The sequence below is a fragment of the Ceratina calcarata genome, unplaced genomic scaffold, assembly GCF_001652005.2.
Source record: "Ceratina calcarata isolate Rehan_Ccalc_2016 unplaced genomic scaffold, ASM165200v1 scaffold48.2, whole genome shotgun sequence".
NCBI lineage: Eukaryota > Metazoa > Arthropoda > Insecta > Hymenoptera > Apidae > Ceratina > Ceratina calcarata.
Window position 1 is genome coordinate 614,148 of NW_017172225.1, and position 19,438 is coordinate 633,585.

The window sequence follows — 19,438 nt, forward strand, 5'->3', positions numbered from 1 at the left end:
CCAGATCTAGATCCCTGTTTTATTCCATCTTAACAGAGATAAAAATCTATATACTTCCATCTCGGAAGGATGGATGAAATAATTAATCGATTACGCGAAAATATCACCTCATTCTCCTCCGTGATGATACCAGAGAGAAAATTTTTTCTCTCTGATGATACTGCTTTCCCATGCGTCGCCACTACAGTTGTTGAGTTGTGCTTCGCATGTTCAAATTATTCGCACTATTCCTCAACGCACGGCGCTGTGGTCGAAATTCCTCAAATCTCACAACACTGTATACTATAGGGATCCTTTAATCATGGACCATACCTTTAATATTCTCTGGAGCACTCTCATTTCCTCTCTGATATAGATGTATGTTTGAAATACATTAATATATTTTTTAAATAGGCATAAATGAAACATCAAACATGCAGTATGTGCTTTTAAATGGTTCTCGCTCTAGTTTCTGAACGCCAATGTTTGATTTTTATAATTATCATATAGATTAGATTATGTCGGAGAAAAACGAACTACCGTGAAATGCCGGACAAGCAATAACAATTTGTATACTGAATTATAGAGAAGTGGAAATAATTAATTAATTGAACATGGGTAAGTTCAGTGTGCTTACTTCTAATTCAATGATCGTTACCGATTTTGTATATTTCAGAAGATTCTACAGAAGCACAAAAGTGGCAGCAGCATTTATCTCTGTTGCGAGAACAGTATGTCAATTTGTACAATACAAATACAGAACTTCAACGTGAATATGCCATTGCTACTGCACATAAACAAGATAATGGATTTATTAATAGAATTTTGGCAACAATAGCATCCCTATATGATCAACAACGTTATAGGTTTATAATCTTTAATGTTCATAACTTAGCCTGCAAGCCCCCTTGTTATCTGATACTCATGCATATATATTTCTCAGTGATATAACTATCAAATTGAAGGATCAGGAAATGCCAGCACATAAATTTGTATTGGCTGCTAGAACAGACTTCTTCAGTGACTCTATGCTTCGCGAAGTAGATATTTTAGGTATAGTCCTTGTGAATTAATAAAGATATTTATTGCTGACGAATCTAGGGCTTATAGAGATAACAAGAGATATACATGTTATAGATTGGACTCATTTGGATCCTAATATTGGATTAATATTGTTAAAATGGATATACACAGGGAAGGTGCCTCAAGAGAATTTAACATTGGATTTAATGAAAGTAGCAGCTAGTTTTCAACTGTTAGAATTAGTCGAACAATGCGAGAAATATTTAATTGGTATCGTGGGACTGAAAGATTGCGTACAGTTGTACGCAGCTGCTGAAGAATTGGGTGCTCAAAAATTAAAAGAGCACTGCAGTTCTTTAATCTCTGCGCACTGGGTAAGTCATAAAAGAATAAGACATAAATATCGGCTTGCAACCTTGGTTCTCTCAATATTGAATAAAAACGGTTCACCCTTTTAGGAAGATTTAACAGGGGAGGACTTCAAAGGAATGCCCGGTTCTTTATTATATAAATTATTACATGCTAAAAGCAAATATCCACTGCATGCTGCTGTCAGACTGATGAGGGAAGATGTAGTCTTTTTATATTTAGTGGAAAATGACGCGGGGGTGAGTTACACATTTCATATTCCATTAATTTATTCAGATCTCGTGATAAAAGTATAATTCAAGTTTTATATTGAAATCATTACGGCGTAGATCATTGTATAAAACGAGAGAGCATTTTATATCAGAACATATAAACACGTATACTAAAAAGCACTTTATCATTAAAATAAGTACTTGAAGAAAATAGTTAGCGACGATACCGTCAGTATAAAAATATTATGTACATTGGTGATTTTCATCGAGTGCGATGCATTGCATAAAGGGTGTCCACAAAAACAGTATTCCGATGGACCTCCTGGTCCTCCTCTATCTTCGCCAATAAAACAACCCTGCTTATAATCGCTCGACACAATTTCCTCTTTATTTTGCCATCCATAATCTTCATGGTAAATTGGTTCTGAACGCTTCTGAAACGTACAGTCTCTTTCTTCTGTTTTAACTACAATTGCTAAGGGAAATAGTAGTACATTAAAAGACGTATGACTCCAATTTATAATTTCAATCGAGCAATTCACTTACAATTGAAGTTTGAATAAATTGTCCTTTTTCTACAAAGTGTAGAGGAAGGACACAACACGTGAAACCTAGTACTTCCATCGAATTGAGAGCACAATAGGTCAGTTTCCATATGCCCTGGTTGCGATGCATAACATTTGTAGCATAAGATACCTTCTGCAGTTACTGGCAATGTGAAAGTATCTAAAACATTTAAATCTAAATTGAAAAATGGAATAGCAGACTTTTGCAAAGATGAACTTTAGTCGAACGTACGTAGGAGAATTATAACAGTGGAGAACAGTTTGTTTGTTTGTATTTGGAAAGACATCTCGCTTACAATTGTACAAAAATCAAAGTTTCGTAATATAAAATTCAATTTATCCTCAATTCTTAAATCTGGAACGATCTCAGTTACATAGAGTATAAATTTTGCAATACACGAGAGAGACTACTTACGGATCTAGCAACTAGCAGAAGAAAAATATATCGAATTCATAATTAAAACGTTCGAATATTAATATTAATCATTGGGTACTAGCAGCTTGACGTCTATATATCTTCGTCAATGCCATTACAAAATTGTATCTAACTAATTAAGCACACTTCGCACGAACACTTTTCATTTAGATTTACAAAACATTACATAGCGATCGCGAGTTACGATCTCGGATAACTGTGTTTCGTTGTTCTGCGACGATACACGGTCATTTAACTTAATCTTATAACCAGTCGGAAGCTGACTAAGGTTAGATAAATATATCGCAGAACACGTCATGGCTTTTCTATGTTTTACCAACAATCTCTTCTTCGTATATTAGAGAGCAATCTTGCCTCATGGTTGCCCGTGTATTTGTTAATGCTAATTTATTCGGGTAGCCAATATAAATTCTCTAAATACAAGCACGTACCAACATCCGTTGGACGTACACATTCCATGCATTCCATGTATCACATACCTACACATACACACACACGTATCTTTCAAATAACTGAAAACGATGGTTCTCAACCATTGAATAGGTTTCAAAGTTTTGAATGAGAAAGCAAAGAAAATTGTGCCAATTTTGATCATTTATGTATTCTTTTAGTTAACAAAAGCTGTTAATGCCGTCGATAACAAAGGTGAAACACCCTTGGAAGTTGCTTTAAAGACTCGTCAACCATCGTTAGCACGAACTTTAGTCGAACATGGAGCAGACTTATGCGTCAAGGATTCGAGAGGTCTTTCTTTGCTTCAAGCTGCTGTTTATAAAGGAGATTCGTATTCGGCTGAATTTATAATAGAACAGTTGGAAAATAATGGACGCCTGGAACAATTATGCGAGATCGTAAAACTTGTAGAGAACGCGCGAGACGCGAAGGATCTTGAGGAACTCGAGGGATGTACTATTTTGCATCTGATAACGAAACATACTTCGAATAATATGTTAGCAGTTGCATCCAGGCTACTCGGAGCCGGCATCGATCCTAATTTACAAAACCGCATTGGATGGTACAAGTCCTTAATTCCTTCCTAATTAATAAGCGCTATCTTTTTTCACTAGCATCGTCTTTTGTTTTTATTTAGGACTGCTTTACATAATTGTATTCGGGAGAGGAACGAATCACTTTTCGATATTTTGTTAGAATGTCAGGCTATAAATTTAAATAAGACTACCAACGAAGGCGACACTCCGTTGTCTATTGCTATGAAAATGGTTCCGTTGGATGAATATGTTGCTAAGAAACTTTTAGCCAAACACGCGGCTCCGAACCCTGTGTACGACGGTACAGGGGACAGTCTGCTGCACGTTTTGATACGAGAACGTAAAGAGGAAGGAGCATTGTTTTTGATCGAGCACTGCAAAGATGACTTAGCGCATAAGAACAAAGAAGGATACTCAGCTTTACACGAAGCTTGTAAAGTTGGTTTGAGAAACGTAACGAGAGCTTTATTGGCAGCTGGTCTTCCGGTCGACGAAGTAACATTTTCTAACGGCGATGCACCGATACATATTGCTATTTCGAATTTATATTTTGATATTGTACAAGAATTATTAGATGCACCTAACTCGGATATTCAACTAAGCATAAAGAACGACTCGAACGAAACTCCTTTGAGCCTGGCTATCAAAGCTCCGTTCAAGAAAGGCAAGGACATCGTTTTGGCTTTAATAAAAGCTGGAGCGAATATCAATCAGTGCAATAAAGATGGACTGACGTTGTTGCATCAAGCTATATTGAAGGAGGATTCGGCTACGGCGATCTTCTTATTGGAGAACGGTGCGGACATGAACGCTAGAACTGCAAACGGAGAGACTCCGTTGCAGCTTTCCGTGCACTGCAGGCTGGGCGAAGTCGTCGAAGCTCTTTGTAAAAGAGGTGTAGACACTTCTATTGGATGCGCGTTATGGGATGCTCTGGATTCCGACCAAGAAGACGTGGCGTCGATCTTAGTCAAGTACGGCGCGGATACCGATTGCTGGGGTCCTGGCCCAGACGATTGTCAGCAAACATTGTTACACAGGGCGATCAATTACAACAAAGAGGATATCGCTCAGTTCCTCATAAGGAGCGGCTGTGATTTAAACACGCCGAGAAAACCTGGACCCAATGGATCTGGAGGGGAGGAAGCAAGAGACGAATGCACTCCTTTACATCTGTGCTGCCAATGGGGCTTGGAACAAGTTGTACAGACACTTATCGAGCATGGCGCGAACGTGAACGCCCGGGACTTCGAAGGCAAGACGCCTATTCACGTGGCCATACAAAATCAGCATTCGCCAATTATTTCGCTGTTGCTATGCCATCCTAACATAGACTTAACTAAACGTGACAAGAAGGGGTTGACACCGTTCGCAACGGCTTTAACGTATCGAAACAATAAAGCTGCACAGGCGATACTCGAACGATTACCCAAAGCCGCTGAACAGTATGACAATAAGGGAAGAAACTTTTTACACACGGCTATTCAAAAGAACGACATGGAAAGCATATTGTTCCTATTGTCTATACAGGTGAACATTTATTATCTTTTTAACGATCGAAGATGTACATGATGCTACGATTCTTATTTGGTGTAGGTAGATGTAAATTCCAGAGTACATGACATTACGCAAACTCCGCCCTTACATCTTGCCGCTGTTTCTGGAAACGAAATGTTGGTCAGAAGTTTGATTTTGGCTGGAGCGCGTGTCAACGATACGGATGCGAACAGAAACACTGCGTTGCATGCTGCTGCGAAAGCGGGTCACGCCGCGATCGTGTCTGCTTTATTACAGGTGAATAAAAAAGATTTATTTATTCTATGGAATACTATAGTATTTCGTTTATTTCAGAACAACATCAGTTTCGATGCGGTAAACGCAGATGGTGACAACGCGTTGCATGTAGCTGTAAGGGAAGGCCACGTATCGGTAGTAAGAACGCTTCTGACGGAGTGTACGTTAGATGCGGAAGCAGTGAATCTTAAAGGAAGAAATCCTTTACACGAATTAGGAAGATGCGGGAAAGATAATGCCGCGACTATATGCGAACTTTTCTTGGAATGTATGTCCCAATACCCGGTGAACAATGCAGGTAATGAATCAGCTGCTCAGTATTAATCTCGTTAAGTACAAGTTACATTAATAAAGATTTCTGTTCCAAGATTTGGATGGTAATACCCCGCTGTTGATAGCTTATATGAAAGGAAATGGTCAACTTTGTCGAACTTTGGTAAAAGCTGGTGCATGTTTAGGCTCTATGAATAAGGAAGGAATTACGATCTTTAATTACCAGGTAGCAACAAAACAATTATTGTACAGGCTCCTGGATTCTTTGACGCAAGAAGCACCGTGGGCAGATAAAGATCTTTGTCTCGAATGCGGCACAAAGTTTTCGCTCACGATGCGAAAGCATCACTGGTATGAAAACTGCTGAGTATTAAATCAAATTTTACAAATCGATTTATCCGAGTCACCTAAATTTTGTTTTTATTTTTTCTAGCCGTCATTGCGGTCGGATTTTGTGCAATAAATGTTCCGACCAAGATGTCCCGATTCTGAAATTCGGATTAAATAAGCCGGTGCGCGTTTGTGCTGTATGTTTCGATGTATTACAACTAGGTACTGAATGAGACAAAACTTGAATAAAAGCAAAGAGATGGATTCATATGTAAATAAAAAGAGTATCATTCCATATGCATTTCTTACGTAAATAATACCAAATATTTGTATTATTCTATGCTATACATATTCCCCTGTATGATACAATTATTCTTGTTAAAAAGGTTTGTTAAATTTTAAATACAAATGAAAGAGTGTTGGCAAATTATTTATTCCTAGAATTTATTATATCTACAATGCATTCAATTAATTGATAACACTTCTTCATAACATTTATGCATACTCATCGATTATAATCTTATTTCAGTTTAGTGAAGAGCGTTTCTGCTACACAATGATCTACACATTCAATATAATCAATTAACTCTTCCAAACACGTCTCCTCTGTCTGTGTTCTTGAATTAACTCGATCAGTACAAGTATCAAGCATTCCCTGTAGGCTAGCGCATTTAGGTTCTGCCGAACATTTTCCCTAAGGAATTAACAACAAAATAATGAGATTTTATAACTATTTGATACCAAGATACTACGATAATGTTAGAGTCTGTTCTCTCTACAATTTAATACTGACGAATGAATAAAATAATTATATTGTTTGCAATGCTTTGACAATGAAATTCTAATTCCGAATTATTTCAGTATAAGTATATTATATAATAATTTTGACTTACGCGAAGAACTTGTTGAGGATCAACTATTTCTTCGTCATCTGCTTTCACCATCGGGACGTAACGTTTCAACAAATTTTGGAAGAACGACATTTTGTTCTTAAGTTATAATTTTTATTTAAACTTCAGAGGTATCTCGAAATAACCTCTAACGTTCACCCGTTCACCAGGTATCAAATCTGCGGCTGCCAACCACTACCATTGCCAACAGTGACCAATACCAGCCTATGCAGAATTCAACGAGTAGAGTCGGTTGTCTTATTAGATTTTATAACACCGCAAAAACGATTTACGATCGACTTCAATTTTCAAAAATAAAAAGAAAGAGCAGTCGACAACGTAAATAATGAAATTCTAGGTTTATAATAAATTTTCACGAATTTTCATTCAACGTATGTAGATAATTACGAGATTTCGTTTAGAAAAATTTCCTTGCCAATACATCGTCTGTAAATTCTCTTAGATCGGAAGTGACCAATACTTGTTCGTATGGAAGGAATGGGGAGAAGATTTACAGCAATTACGTACCTATAAGTACTGCTACATATTTTGCAATATCGTATTGTTAAGCAACTTATAATTGCCTTAGCAAATTATTGGTAAATATACAGAATGCCAGCGGTAGGCAAATTTTCTAATTGTATTAGAGATACGAAAACTTGTGAATCGAGACAGAGTAGGAAACGAAAAAAAATATCGAATACTATTTGTCCGAGTATCAGTTGGTCCTTTCGACTTATTTGACACATTCCAAAGATAACGATATTTCTGAACAATGTTATTAGAAATATTTTATTGCGAATAATGGAACACGGTGTTCTCGATTCGAACAGTCGTATTATTTGTTTGGTAAAATGATCAAAAGAACGGTCATGTTCTTTATAACAAGGATGGCGTCATCCAAATCTGTTCGCGTAATTTTATCAAAGCAATGAGTTTATTGAAATACGGTAAACGTTTCTACGTACCAAGATTAAATGAAACGAGTATCGGCGGATTAGTTTATTTTAGTAGTATTGTTTGTACTACTGATCGTTAGTTGAGAAAAATTATAAAAATCGGGGCGCAGTGCGTTGTGCTCAACAGTCAAACATTGGAGTAGTTTTGTGCTGGTGTGTCGGGAGGCAGTATCAATAAACCTCTATATTTTTCACGAAGAAAATCAACGAAGAATAAAAAGGAAACGAATACCAAGATTGATGTACAAAGAACGTTCATTCAGCAAACACCACGTTCTACGGGCAAGTTAAAAAATCGCAGGTTTTTGAAAAAAACCGGAACGTATAATTGCATAGCATTGAAGGGCTGTGTTTTCCATAAAATACATCTCTAATCTATTCGAGAATACGCAGGCAATTAAATTCGAGGAGCGTAACACCGCAAAGAATCGTTTTAACGAAATGATTATCACGTCGTTTTTTCGTATTACGGTTCAACTTAAAAACTGCGAAATACCTGAGGTTATGTTTTATTGAAACATGAATTTCCTATTGTGCTAACAAGCTAAGCGACTCGCCTGAAAAACAAACGCAAACCGCATGTAAGTGAAAAGCAACAATAAATTCTTCTGCATTTTAACTTTTACGTTCGTAGACAATGTTCTCTTTGTTAGCATTATCTTCCAATCTATTTCATTTGTAAAAATGCATTGTAATTTGATTTATTTATTTCTACGATTATTATTTATTAGTTTTTCGTGATTATTGTTATACTATCAGAAAATCTAGTTGATGCATTCTGTATTTTCGAGCATTCTACCAGAGCGCGTAACGTGTATCTTTTCTTTATCATTCGTATAATCTTTGAATTTTAATTTTTGCATTCATAATATTCATTACTGAATTTAATTCACAGCAATTCATATGAGTGGATAATGCTTGGAGGCAATGAACGGAATGGAGAGACATGGGCATGGACATGGATATTCGCATGCACACTCACATCGTCATCGTCACTCACACGGAAATTTGCCAAGCGGGCAACAAAATTCGAGCCAATCTTCGAAACATAGCCATACCCATGCACCACACTCGCAGAAAGATACGTCTGCTGTTCAAACGCCTCAGAAGCCAAGAAATTATAAGTTATTAGTCGACCCATTTTTGGTAAAGGGCGCGACAAAGTTGTATAGGTATGATGGTATGGTTCCAGGAGATCCAACTTATCCCGAAGTCCAACCGCGAGATCCCAGGTCACAATTAACAAGAATATGGACTCGCTTAGAACAACTTGATTTACCTGTACCTAGATTTAAAATTGACTCGAATTATTGCGGCGAACCTCCTCCGATTGAAGTTACGTTTTGCCATTTAAACGACAATATCGACAAAACTTTTCTAACAGACATGGTTCAGAAATTCGGGATAGTAGAAGAACTGATCGTTTATTATCATCCTATAACTAACAAGCACCTTGGGATCGCGAGAGTGGTGTTCGAAAGTACAAAAGCTTCGAAGGCTTGTGTAGAAAAATTAAATAACACGTCTGTGATGGGTAAAGTCTTAAGAGTATTTCTCGACGCATTCGGGGACGAATGTAAAAAGATCTATGATGATTTAACCACAGAAAAGAAGCCAGAGAAAAAGATCGAGAAGGAGACAAAACCGATCGAGACCGAACAAGGAAAGCAAACACCGATCGATAAGATCGTTACCGAGGAGAGGGAAGATTTTAGGAGTAATAAAAAATTGGTATCTGGCGTAGAAAAATCGAGAGACGCGTATATAGAGAACTCGAGATACAACAAGTATAGAGATTATCCTACTCCTAGCGGCAGCGCAGGAAGCGATTTAGGCTACGGTACTGCGCCTAGCGAATTAAATTATTCCAGTAATTATTCGCAGAATTCTACTCCAGCCACGAATTACGATTTTTATTATAGTGGTTATCATCATCAAGCTCCAAATAATTATTTAGCAAATATGCCCCCGCAAAATGTGTCGCAAAATCTTTCAATGCCGCAAAATTCGAGCTTGTGGTGGGGAAATAATACAGCTGCACCTGGTTACGCGTCGTCTTCTATGTGGCCTGTTCAGCAACATGGAACAAATTTAGATAATCCTAATTCGAACGTGGTTCCACTCGCGTCTAAGGCCTCGAATGTCAAAGTGTATAACGCGGCTAAGAAAGAAAAAGAAAATCAAAATGTAACGAAGAATTCGTCGCGAGATTCGCCAGTAGAGACTCGTAAAACGTTGGATCTGGATACTAGAATCGCTATGTTACTGAAAGACAAAGCGGGAGGAATGGCACCACCCTTCTTGCAGTTCGGTAGCGATTCCGAGGACGAGAAGAAATCTCTCAACACGGACAACGAAATGCTCTCGGAACCACCGAGTCCTTTCTTATCCCACGAGGCGTACAAAACGTGTTTCGAAAAGATGCGAGAGAGGAATAAAGAACGATGGAAAGTTCACGAGAATAACATAAATCAATTTTCCGTGGACGAAGATTTAGGTAGCGTTATTAGTTCGAGCGAAGACGAAGCGTTGTTGGGAAGTTACAGTCCCGCACCGGATGAAACTGGACCGGAACCGCCGAAGGAACCACTGCCCCCGCCACCACCCGATGACGATAGGATGTCATTAAGCCCGCTAAGTTCAGGAGATGAAAAAATCGAAGAGGTGATAGCTCAAACGGAGCCCACAAGTCAATTATACCCAGGAGCTGGTTATCCTGGACAGTTAACTCATTATCCGACGAACGACGTGTACCATTGGCCAAGGCCAGCGCAATATCCGTACCCTTACGGGACGACGTACTTGCAAAGTCATTATCAACCAAATACTACATCATTCTCTGGTAATCATCAAGGAGCGAATTATTATCCATCGTTTCAATCGAGGCTTCACGCTATGGCGAACCATAATATTACGAAAGATAATCCACAAGGCCCTACTATCAACGGTGTGCTAAACAGAGTCGTGAACGAGTTGAAGCAGATATTGAAAAGAGATTTCAATAAAAAAATGATCGAGAATACCGCGTTCAAACTGTTCGAAGTGTGGTGGGACGAGAAAAAGTCGGAAAAGAATCAAAATCAAGCAGGGGATAATACTATTGTTAATAACAATAACAGTAATAAGGAAGAGAGTCAGAAACCGCAAGGACTGTCGTTACTTTTAGAACAAGGAACTCCGCTCGGATTTAATTACGACGGATTCGGTCTGGGTATCAGAGCTAGCATGCCAAAGATGCCTTCCTTCAGGCGAAAAATGAAAGCTCCGAGCCCGTCGCCACAAGACGACGACAGTCGTCAGTCCGACCACGGCGATACGGAACTTATAGGAAGCGATAGCGATCTCGATTTGGCTTCGGTGCAAAAACTTAAAAGGCCACATACTTCTCCTCCAAGCGTTTCTTCGGCATCTTCGTCGTCGTCATCATTGAGCGAGACCAGTAGCGAGATAAGTTGCAGCGAATCTTCCAGCAGTTCAAGCGAGAGTTCCGATGAGGAAGTCTCCGCGAACTTTGAAGATGAGCAAGACATGGACAGCCGTATGTCAGATCATCGTCCACTGGCTTGCAACAGCGACGATCCTGATATTTTGATGGAGCTTGCCATTCAAAGATCATTAGATTGTCCAACGCCTACTGGTAGAGAAACGCCATTGCCTGACTTCGAAATGAACGATGTAAATTCGAACGAATTCCCAGAATGCGATAACGAAGCCAGTCCTCTGCCATCTCCGTTACGAAGCGATAAACAAGAAACCGAGGAAACGAAGAAGACATCTATTAGTGAAGAACAATTTGAAGATACTTTATCGGCGAACGAGAATGTAGAGACTAAGAGCGTGGAAAACGAAATACAGACGAAAGGAAAAGGTAGCACTTCGGTAGCATCGGGTAAACAAGAATCATGTGATATGCAGAAAATGGAAAATTCCGCAGCGGAAGCTTTAATAACTTTAGCTGGCCAAGATAATATTATAAGGCATAGAAGTCCGGGACCTGTACAACCAAATATTATTAGAGCTCTTGAAAATATGTCTGACAAGTACATTAACGACGAACCCATTTTGAAAGAATCTGAGAAGATCGAGATGTTTAGCGAGATACCTACTACCGACTCCGAGGAGGAAAGTTTAGAAATTAGAAGATTGAGGTACCAAGCCGAGACCGATCTTCGATTGAATGGACAACAGAGTCCAAGACATTCTCAGGCTTCGCAAGTATTTATGGAACATTCGTATTCATTGCCTCCGGCACAATCGGATATCGCAAAAGCTGTACTTCGCGCGCCTCCGGTGCAAATGAAACCGGTGAAACTTAAATCTCCGAAAATTATGAAACTATCCAAGCCTAAAGATAAATCGCACCGAGTGGAAAAGCGTAAATACAACAAATATACGAAGATACATGGTCACCAGAATCATCATCACGAGGGTGAGAAAGAGAATATCGAGAATGAACATGTTTACGATAAGTATCCGAGGAGGGTCGAGAATCAACCAACGGTTACTTATAAAGAGCGAGAGCTCATGTCGGAAATGGCTGTTTTGTACGAATTTTTAACCAGAGGAATAGACGCGGAAGATGTTGAATATTTAAGACGAAGCTATGAGGCTTTATTAGCTGACGATACTCAAGGTTATTGGTTGAACGACACGCATTGGGTCGACCATCCACCGACAGATATTCCAAGCCCTGCGAAACGAAGAAAAAGGGATGAGCTTAGATTGCACACAAGCGGTAGCGCGAGAACAGAAGGCTATTACAAAGTCGACGTTCGAGAAAAAGCAAAACACAAGGTAATCTCGTATTCCACCCTCATGGATTTCTAATGTTAACTGTAAGTTATTATCATTTTTCTTTATCTTTCGCAGCATCACTATGCGCAAAGCATACAACGAAGTAACGACGTCGAGGATAGCAATGGCCCTTACACTGGCGGTGACGGAACGATGAACGGTCCAAAGAACAATACTAAAGCTTTAACTGGTAAAATGCAAGCATTGTCTCGAGAAGCCCGAAGTAATCAACGTCGATTACTAACGGCGTTTGGTATTGATACCGACAGCGATCTTCTCAAATTTAATCAGTTGAAAGTAAGATCTCAATTATTTTATTACAACATTCTTCGTCGTGCTCGGCCATGTAATTAATCTTACGCGTTATTTTGTGTTACAGTTTAGGAAAAAACAATTGAAATTTGCTAAATCTGGTATACACGATTGGGGTCTATTTGCCATGGAACCAATCGCAGCCGATGAGATGGTTATCGAATACGTTGGCCAAATGGTCAGACCGGTTGTTGCCGACTTAAGAGAGTCTCAGTACGAAGCTACTGGTATCGGCAGTTCTTATCTTTTCCGTATCGATTTAGACACGATCATCGACGCAACGAAATGCGGCAACTTGGCACGTTTCATTAATCATAGTTGCAATGTAAGTATCATACTAATAAAGTTTCGCCGGCACTCGACGCTTATAATATTATCGAATCCTTCTTGCTTCTCTTCCAGCCGAATTGTTACGCAAAAGTAATTACGATCGAAAGCCAAAAGAAAATTGTAATCTATAGCAAACAACCGATAGGAGTTAACGAGGAAATTACGTACGATTATAAATTTCCATTGGAGGATGATAAAATCCCTTGCCTATGTGGAGCTCCTCAGTGTCGGGGTACCTTAAACTAAATCGTTCATAAGAACTATATTGTTCGATCCATTTTCCTGTCTTCTACACTTCATCATACCCTGCTCATATTTTTGTAAATACTTCCCCATGTAAACATTTTATAAAATGCAATGGAAAAATGCTAAATTATGTTAATACGAGCTATTTCTCTAACATCCTTCCCGTAAATTAAGAACATTATAATTATGGAAACGAGAATCTTGGAATCGTTATAATATTTATAATTTACGGTCTGTTTTTGTATATACATAGACGTAACTTAAGGTTTTATTCCTATTATGTTTCTGTTAAAAAATAAAGTAACAGTTTGTTAACAGTGATTATGTACATAGATCATCCGTACGGTATAAAAATTTCCATGTTTTTTAACAGAAATCGAATCGAACGACAAATATATGTAAATATATTTCACTACTTTTCCTTTTTTTATTTTCTTTATTCTTAGTGTATTTTTATGTGTACTTATTTCGACAGTAGTAATTGACAAAATAAATAGAGTATGTACAAATAGTTCATATTATTTTCGTTTACCATTAGTACATTAAGACCATCGGCTGTGCGACAGAATTTATTTAATACCAACTTCATTAGGTCTAATTAATCGTTTACAATCTCAAGTTATTAACAGGAATATAGAACGATGGTAGAGCATGTGCGGAGAAGACAAGGATAGACATATATTTTCTCTCTATATACTCCGCGCGTATAATAAGCTTTATTTTTAAACAAAAGAGAGCGAACATTGGAGTATACTTCGCTGAAAATGCTATCAGAGAGATTGAAACGTCATTATGAAGTTTCTTTCGGAACCTCGTCGAAAAGTAGACACGGAAATATTTTTATTCATTTACTAATAAGCAATTGACACTGATAATTGAAATAATAAATTGATCATAGCTCGAATAAGATTTAGAGACTGCTTGTTAAATGAATTAATTGCAAGGAGACTATGCTTGCATCGTACGTGTTCTAAGGCGGCTCGAATCTTTGGATTGACAATAACTAACAGCGTTGTATTATTTTTTATAGAAAAAGGAGAGCAAGAGGTGGCAGCATTCTGAAATGCCGACTTGCAGGCGTGTGTGACATTTTGATGTAGGATGTCTTTGATGATTTTCGTTATGTATCGACTCAATACATAGATATTCGTGATAAATAGAGTTTACCAAAAATAGTTCTGCAAACCTCGTATAAGATAGGTAATATCTGAATGTGTACGTCTGATATCTTCTTTTAGGTTAGGAATCGTCGACCCGGGATTTGGTATTAAGAAAAATGATTCTTTGCTTTACGAAAGCGATACAGCTCTAAAACTCATTTACATTTGTGCCATGGTATCTATTTCTTAATGTAGCTGGGTAGCAGAGTTGTTTGTGAATTTTTCAGAACCAGATAAAACGTCAGAAAAAAGGGGTACATGTATATTGGCACATGTTCATCCAGTTTACTGGTCTTTTCTCTGAGAAGAAAACTAATAGGAAGAGAAGGTGTTTTAGTTTTTGCACAGAAATGAAATTTGGTCATTGTTTGTAGGAAAATATGGATGTTGCAGTAGTAGAAGTCCTCCAACAAGCAGGTAGTCAAGATCCCAGTATATTAAAACCAGCTGAAGAAACTTTGAAACGTTGGGAAATTGAAAGAGGATATTATACTGCATTATATGTAAGCATTACAGATACGTATGCTAAAGATTTAATGGAGCTGTTGTTGGCTACAAATACATCTTTTATCGCACTGACGTTAGAAGTTGCATTATTGCATATTTTCTGTTTTATTTAATTGCATGAATTCTTTTAGGTTATGAGAATATTTGATTTTAACTGTTAATTAAGCTAAGACCTTAACTAATAAATCAAATAATAATGTTTCAGAATGTATTTTCTAATCATTCCTTGACTGTCAATATTAGATGGATGGCTATTTTATGTTTTAAAAATGGTATTGACAAATACTGGAGAAAGTGTGCTCCAAAGTATGTATATCAATATTATATCCTGCATGCAGCTTCGAACATGACTCAGCTATAAAGTATATATTACATTGTCATTGCAGTGCAATTGCTGAGGACGAAAAAGAATTTCTCAGACAACGTTTAATATCGAATTTCGAAGAACCTGTGAATCAGTTAGCTGTACAACTTGCAGCTCTCATTGCTAAAATCGCGAGGTAAAGTATATTTCTCTTGGTTTGTTTCTTTAGAGCGGCAAGCTAATAAAATTAAATAAAATTATCTTGCACAGACACGATTGTCCTAGAGAATGGCACACGTTAATTCCAACTTTATTGGAAGTAATAAGAGGGCAAAGTCCGTTGGCCCAGCATCGGGCACTGTTAACGCTACATCATGTTATTAAGACTTTAGCCTCGAAACGTTTAGCTGCAGACAGACGGCTCTTCCAAGAATTAACCAGTAATGTGTTCAGTTATATTTTGAATTTGTGGAACTCTTACACAGAATCCTTTCTTATATTGACGTCAAACGGAGCCGACACACATCAAATACAAGAAGCTTTGGAGAAGGCATTACTTTTGCTGAGAATACTTAGGAAACTCGTTATAAATGGATTTAATATACTTACAGAATCTCCAGATGCGATGTCGTTTTTAAAAATTGTTTTTGAACGTGCAAAAGCCTGCCTTGAATGTCGTTAGTACTTTATCACCGCTCGGTGTATTCACTATGATCTCATTCAGTTTTCTTCGTAACGGTATTATTTTTTTACATAATTGCAGGGAAGACATTAATTTCAAGAGGTATACAAATGGAAGTGTGCGATAAATTTATAATTCATTTGACCAAAGTATTAATAGGTGTGTTAGAAGCGCAGCCAAAATGTTATGTTGAACTGGCAACAACGTCATTAGAATTCTCGGTTTTTTACTGTTTCACCGAAACCGGTCAACCTCTAACCTTCGAAAGATTCGTTGTACAATGCTTAAACTTAATGAAAAGCATCGTAGAGATGTCGTCTTGTAGCTATGCACTTGCTAAGGATGTTACGACACATCGGTTAACTTTCAAAGAAACGGATTTCGAAATTTTTACACCTGTAACGTTAACTGAAATCTGTTCAAGACTTGTAACACATTATTTTCTCCTAACTCCTAGTGATTTGGAATTATGGGACACAGATCCCGAGAGCTTTGGTAAATATTGTATATATACGGCCGTGTACGCATATCTTTTTTACAATTCTTTATGATTGATCATTATTCGTTTCAGTAATCGACGACGCTTTTGATTCGTATAAATATAGCTTGAGGGTAAGTATTCCATGTATTTGTGTTTAGGAATAACAATACAGTTTCCTAATCGATGTTTTATTTTCAGCCGTGCACGGAGGGATTGTTTTCAGCGATTTCTCATCGTTTTAGAGATGTCATTGCACCAGTTTTAGTTGATTTAATGCAAAGGCATCACCAACCATGCGATCCGAACGATCTGCATACAATTCTATTGAAAGATGCAGTATACAATGCGGTTGGTTTAGCTGCGTTCGATTTATACGACGAGGTAAGGATGAAATGTTACGATTAAAATGATCCATTGTTATAACATACATGTACATATATCAGGTAAATTTCGATCAATGGTTTTCAACTACACTAAAAGAAGAACTGAAGATCCGAAGCAACAATTATAGGATTATTAGAAGACGAGTATGTTGGCTTATTGGACGATGGACGAGTGAGCATATTTAACGTTGTATTCATCGTTCGATAGAATTATTTTTAACACGATTGATCTGTTGCGTATTGAAATACAATTATAGGCGTAAAATTAAGTTCAGAACTGAGGCCAGGATTGTACGAACTCATGATCGAAGTATTGAGTCCTGACGAAGATTTGGGTGTCCGCCTGGCAGCAAGCGATGCTTTAAAACTTGCGATAGACGACTTCCAATTTAATCCAGAAGAATTCTCGCCGTATTTGGCACCAACGTTCTCTCTCTTGTTGTCTCTTTTGAAGGAAGTGAAAGAATCCGATACCAAGGTACTGCATTAATCGATTTCATACTTCGTTACTGACAAATTATACTTGAGAAAAATATCTGGATGCAATTTTCGTTAGATGCACGTTTTATATGTATTGTCGTTTATGATCGAACGGGTTGGGAGCGAAATAAATCCACATGCCGCCGCTCTCTGTTCGTATCTACCGGCTGTTTGGCAACAATCCGAAGGCCATGATATGCTAAGATGCGCTATCATTTCAACGCTTGTGCACCTCGAAAAGGTAATTGGATCGTTTGGCTGAATTCGGATCTCTTTAATCAATACCTGTTCTGACCGTACTCGTTTGAACAGGCACTAGGTGCTGAAAGTATCGTCATGGAACCATTGGTAGTGGGTGTGGTCGCGTTAAGTTGCGATGTTAATCAAGATTACCATGTTTATTTGTTGGAAGACGGACTGCGATTATGGCTGGCTTTGCTGGAGAACGTATCCAGGCCGACGCCTGTCATTATGGATTTGGCTAAGCATTTGCCGGCATTATTAGGTTCGTAAATATAGAATGGAACACTTTGCACGTCGCTCATTTCTTTTCGACGTTCCATACATATGAGAAATTTAATATTTTCAGAAAAATCCTACGAATATTTAAAATTATCTTTGTACATAGTCGAAGCGTATATAATATTGAGTCCTCAAGAATTTATAAGTCAAAGGGGTACGGTTATAGTTGAAACGCTCATGTCGCTGTTAGGTGATTTAGGAGCGGATGGAACGGTAATGATAATGACGGTGTTTCAACTATTTTTGCGCGCTTCACCCCGACAAGGTGCAGAACTCATTAAACCTGCTTTAATAAATATATTTGAGTGAGTATGTCGGCGATCGTAATTCTGATCAGCTAAGGCAAATGATATGTAACTTGTTCCATTGTTCGTAGAATTACGTATAAAGACGAAAGGACCTTATTGATGGTTATGAGTGTGTATTTATCAATTATCGCAAGAATTTTATGGCTTTATAAAGATATTTTTATACAGGTATCATACTATAATTGTTTTATTATCATTGATTTATTGATGCGAGTCAATCGAATGAGTATGTAAACGATGACACAGGTAATAAATGAAGTGACTAGAAAGTTGGAGATGGATGGGAATGAAACTAAAGAAGAAGCTGTACTTGGAAAAATAATACATACATGGCTTAATCATATGCCGTACGTTATGTCGGATAAAAGTAAACTGTTAGCTGTTGCACTTTGTTCACTTCTCGAAGTTAACAGTCCTCCCAGCGTTTTTCAACATTTTCCATTAATGATATCCAACATCGTTGGAACTCTGAATGACATCACTAAGTACGATCACGAAAAGGGCGAGCACGTAGAACATATCAAGTATGTGTCATCGAGTATCTATAGCGACAGGGAACACTTTGAATTTTACTATATTCGTTGTTTCGTTGATTAACAGGGAATCAGTTTCATCCGACGATGAGGAGTACGGAAATAAACACGAACAGCGAAGAAGGAGGATCGAATTTAACGATCCCCTGTCTAGAATATCGTTGAAAGAAACGTTTCAAAATCAGGTAAACTACCAGCTTTTCTCGTTACGTCAGAGAAATGCTGATCACATTATTTTCCTTTTAGTTATTTACCTTACGCAGACAAATCGGCGTTAATCATTTCAATCAGTTGATGTCGACACTAAATCCCGAAACCGAGAAGGACCTGAAACTTTACGTGTCGTTATGAGAATAAAGGCAAATCGAATTGAAATAGATGGAAGATAAAAACGAATGAAATATTAAGTCAGGTGCGATATTATCTACGTGTAAAAAAGCTTTACGGCGCTCTATTGTAAAACGGCACTATTTTATTGTATCATACTAGCTGTTTCACTGTACTAATCATGTTGATAATAAAAAACCTGTCATTTCAATATTTTTTTTCTATTCTTTTTAGAAGCTACATTCACAA

At 37.8% G+C, this 19,438-nt stretch overlaps 5 protein-coding genes across 11 annotated transcripts; 3 read left to right on the forward strand and 2 right to left on the reverse strand.

Annotated features, from left to right (window-relative positions):
* The first annotated feature begins 71 nt into the window (after positions 1 to 71).
* Positions 72 to 6,401, forward strand: LOC108627619 (rabankyrin-5). 2 transcript variants are annotated; one of them, XM_018028933.2, is made up of 12 exons: positions 72 to 418; positions 490 to 597; positions 656 to 845; positions 923 to 1,032; positions 1,117 to 1,376; positions 1,461 to 1,610; positions 3,197 to 3,600; positions 3,676 to 5,104; positions 5,171 to 5,368; positions 5,426 to 5,666; positions 5,737 to 5,992; positions 6,075 to 6,401. In XM_018028933.2, exons 2-12 carry the CDS (start codon positions 594 to 596, stop codon positions 6,202 to 6,204), a joined length of 3,372 nt encoding a protein of 1,123 aa, XP_017884422.1. In that variant the 5' UTR covers positions 72 to 418; positions 490 to 593; the 3' UTR covers positions 6,205 to 6,401. The 2 variants fall into 2 exon arrangements, with proteins under 2 accessions (XP_017884422.1, XP_017884423.1); XM_018028934.2 differs by having other exon boundaries at positions 72 to 357.
* On the reverse strand, positions 1,623 to 3,157 carry LOC108627630 (uncharacterized). 3 transcript variants are annotated; one of them, XM_018028955.2, is made up of 4 exons: positions 2,565 to 3,133; positions 2,382 to 2,504; positions 2,130 to 2,309; positions 1,623 to 2,058 (listed from the first exon to the last, which is right to left on the reverse strand). In XM_018028955.2, exons 2-4 carry the CDS (start codon positions 2,434 to 2,436, stop codon positions 1,772 to 1,774), a joined length of 522 nt encoding a protein of 173 aa, XP_017884444.1. In that variant the 5' UTR covers positions 2,437 to 2,504; positions 2,565 to 3,133; the 3' UTR covers positions 1,623 to 1,771. The 3 variants fall into 3 exon arrangements, with proteins under 3 accessions (XP_017884444.1, XP_026671883.1, XP_017884443.1); XM_026816082.1 differs by lacking the exon at positions 2,382 to 2,504 and having other exon boundaries at positions 3,017 to 3,157; XM_018028954.2 differs by having other exon boundaries at positions 2,382 to 3,132.
* UQCR-11 (Ubiquinol-cytochrome c reductase 11 kDa subunit) lies at positions 6,386 to 7,895 on the reverse strand. The gene is made up of 3 exons (XM_018028958.2): positions 7,830 to 7,895; positions 6,865 to 7,086; positions 6,386 to 6,665 (listed from the first exon to the last, which is right to left on the reverse strand). The coding sequence occupies exons 2-3, from the start codon at positions 6,952 to 6,954 to the stop codon at positions 6,492 to 6,494; spliced, it is 264 nt and encodes an 87-aa protein (XP_017884447.1). The 5' UTR covers positions 6,955 to 7,086; positions 7,830 to 7,895; the 3' UTR covers positions 6,386 to 6,491.
* Set1 (SET domain containing 1) lies at positions 7,838 to 13,917 on the forward strand. Its single transcript, XM_018028928.2, has 5 exons — positions 7,838 to 8,401; positions 8,716 to 12,614; positions 12,690 to 12,911; positions 12,994 to 13,251; positions 13,329 to 13,917. The coding sequence occupies exons 2-5, from the start codon at positions 8,748 to 8,750 to the stop codon at positions 13,500 to 13,502; spliced, it is 4,521 nt and encodes a 1,506-aa protein (XP_017884417.1). The 5' UTR covers positions 7,838 to 8,401; positions 8,716 to 8,747; the 3' UTR covers positions 13,503 to 13,917.
* Positions 13,918 to 14,025: 108 nt separating this feature from the next.
* Impbeta11 (importin beta11) lies at positions 14,026 to 19,402 on the forward strand. 4 transcript variants are annotated; one of them, XM_026816057.1, is made up of 18 exons: positions 14,026 to 14,463; positions 14,533 to 14,916; positions 15,037 to 15,165; positions 15,375 to 15,475; positions 15,556 to 15,669; positions 15,744 to 16,150; positions 16,237 to 16,650; positions 16,727 to 16,767; positions 16,835 to 17,017; positions 17,080 to 17,191; positions 17,277 to 17,497; positions 17,576 to 17,740; positions 17,812 to 18,004; positions 18,089 to 18,326; positions 18,398 to 18,497; positions 18,576 to 18,853; positions 18,930 to 19,047; positions 19,109 to 19,402. In XM_026816057.1, the coding sequence occupies exons 3-18, from the start codon at positions 15,043 to 15,045 to the stop codon at positions 19,211 to 19,213; spliced, it is 2,913 nt and encodes a 970-aa protein (XP_026671858.1). In that variant the 5' UTR covers positions 14,026 to 14,463; positions 14,533 to 14,916; positions 15,037 to 15,042; the 3' UTR covers positions 19,214 to 19,402. The 4 variants fall into 4 exon arrangements, with proteins under 4 accessions (XP_026671858.1, XP_026671857.1, XP_026671860.1 ...); XM_026816056.1 differs by having other exon boundaries at positions 14,533 to 14,837; XM_026816059.1 differs by having other exon boundaries at positions 14,533 to 14,717.
* The last annotated feature ends 36 nt before the right edge of the window (positions 19,403 to 19,438 follow it).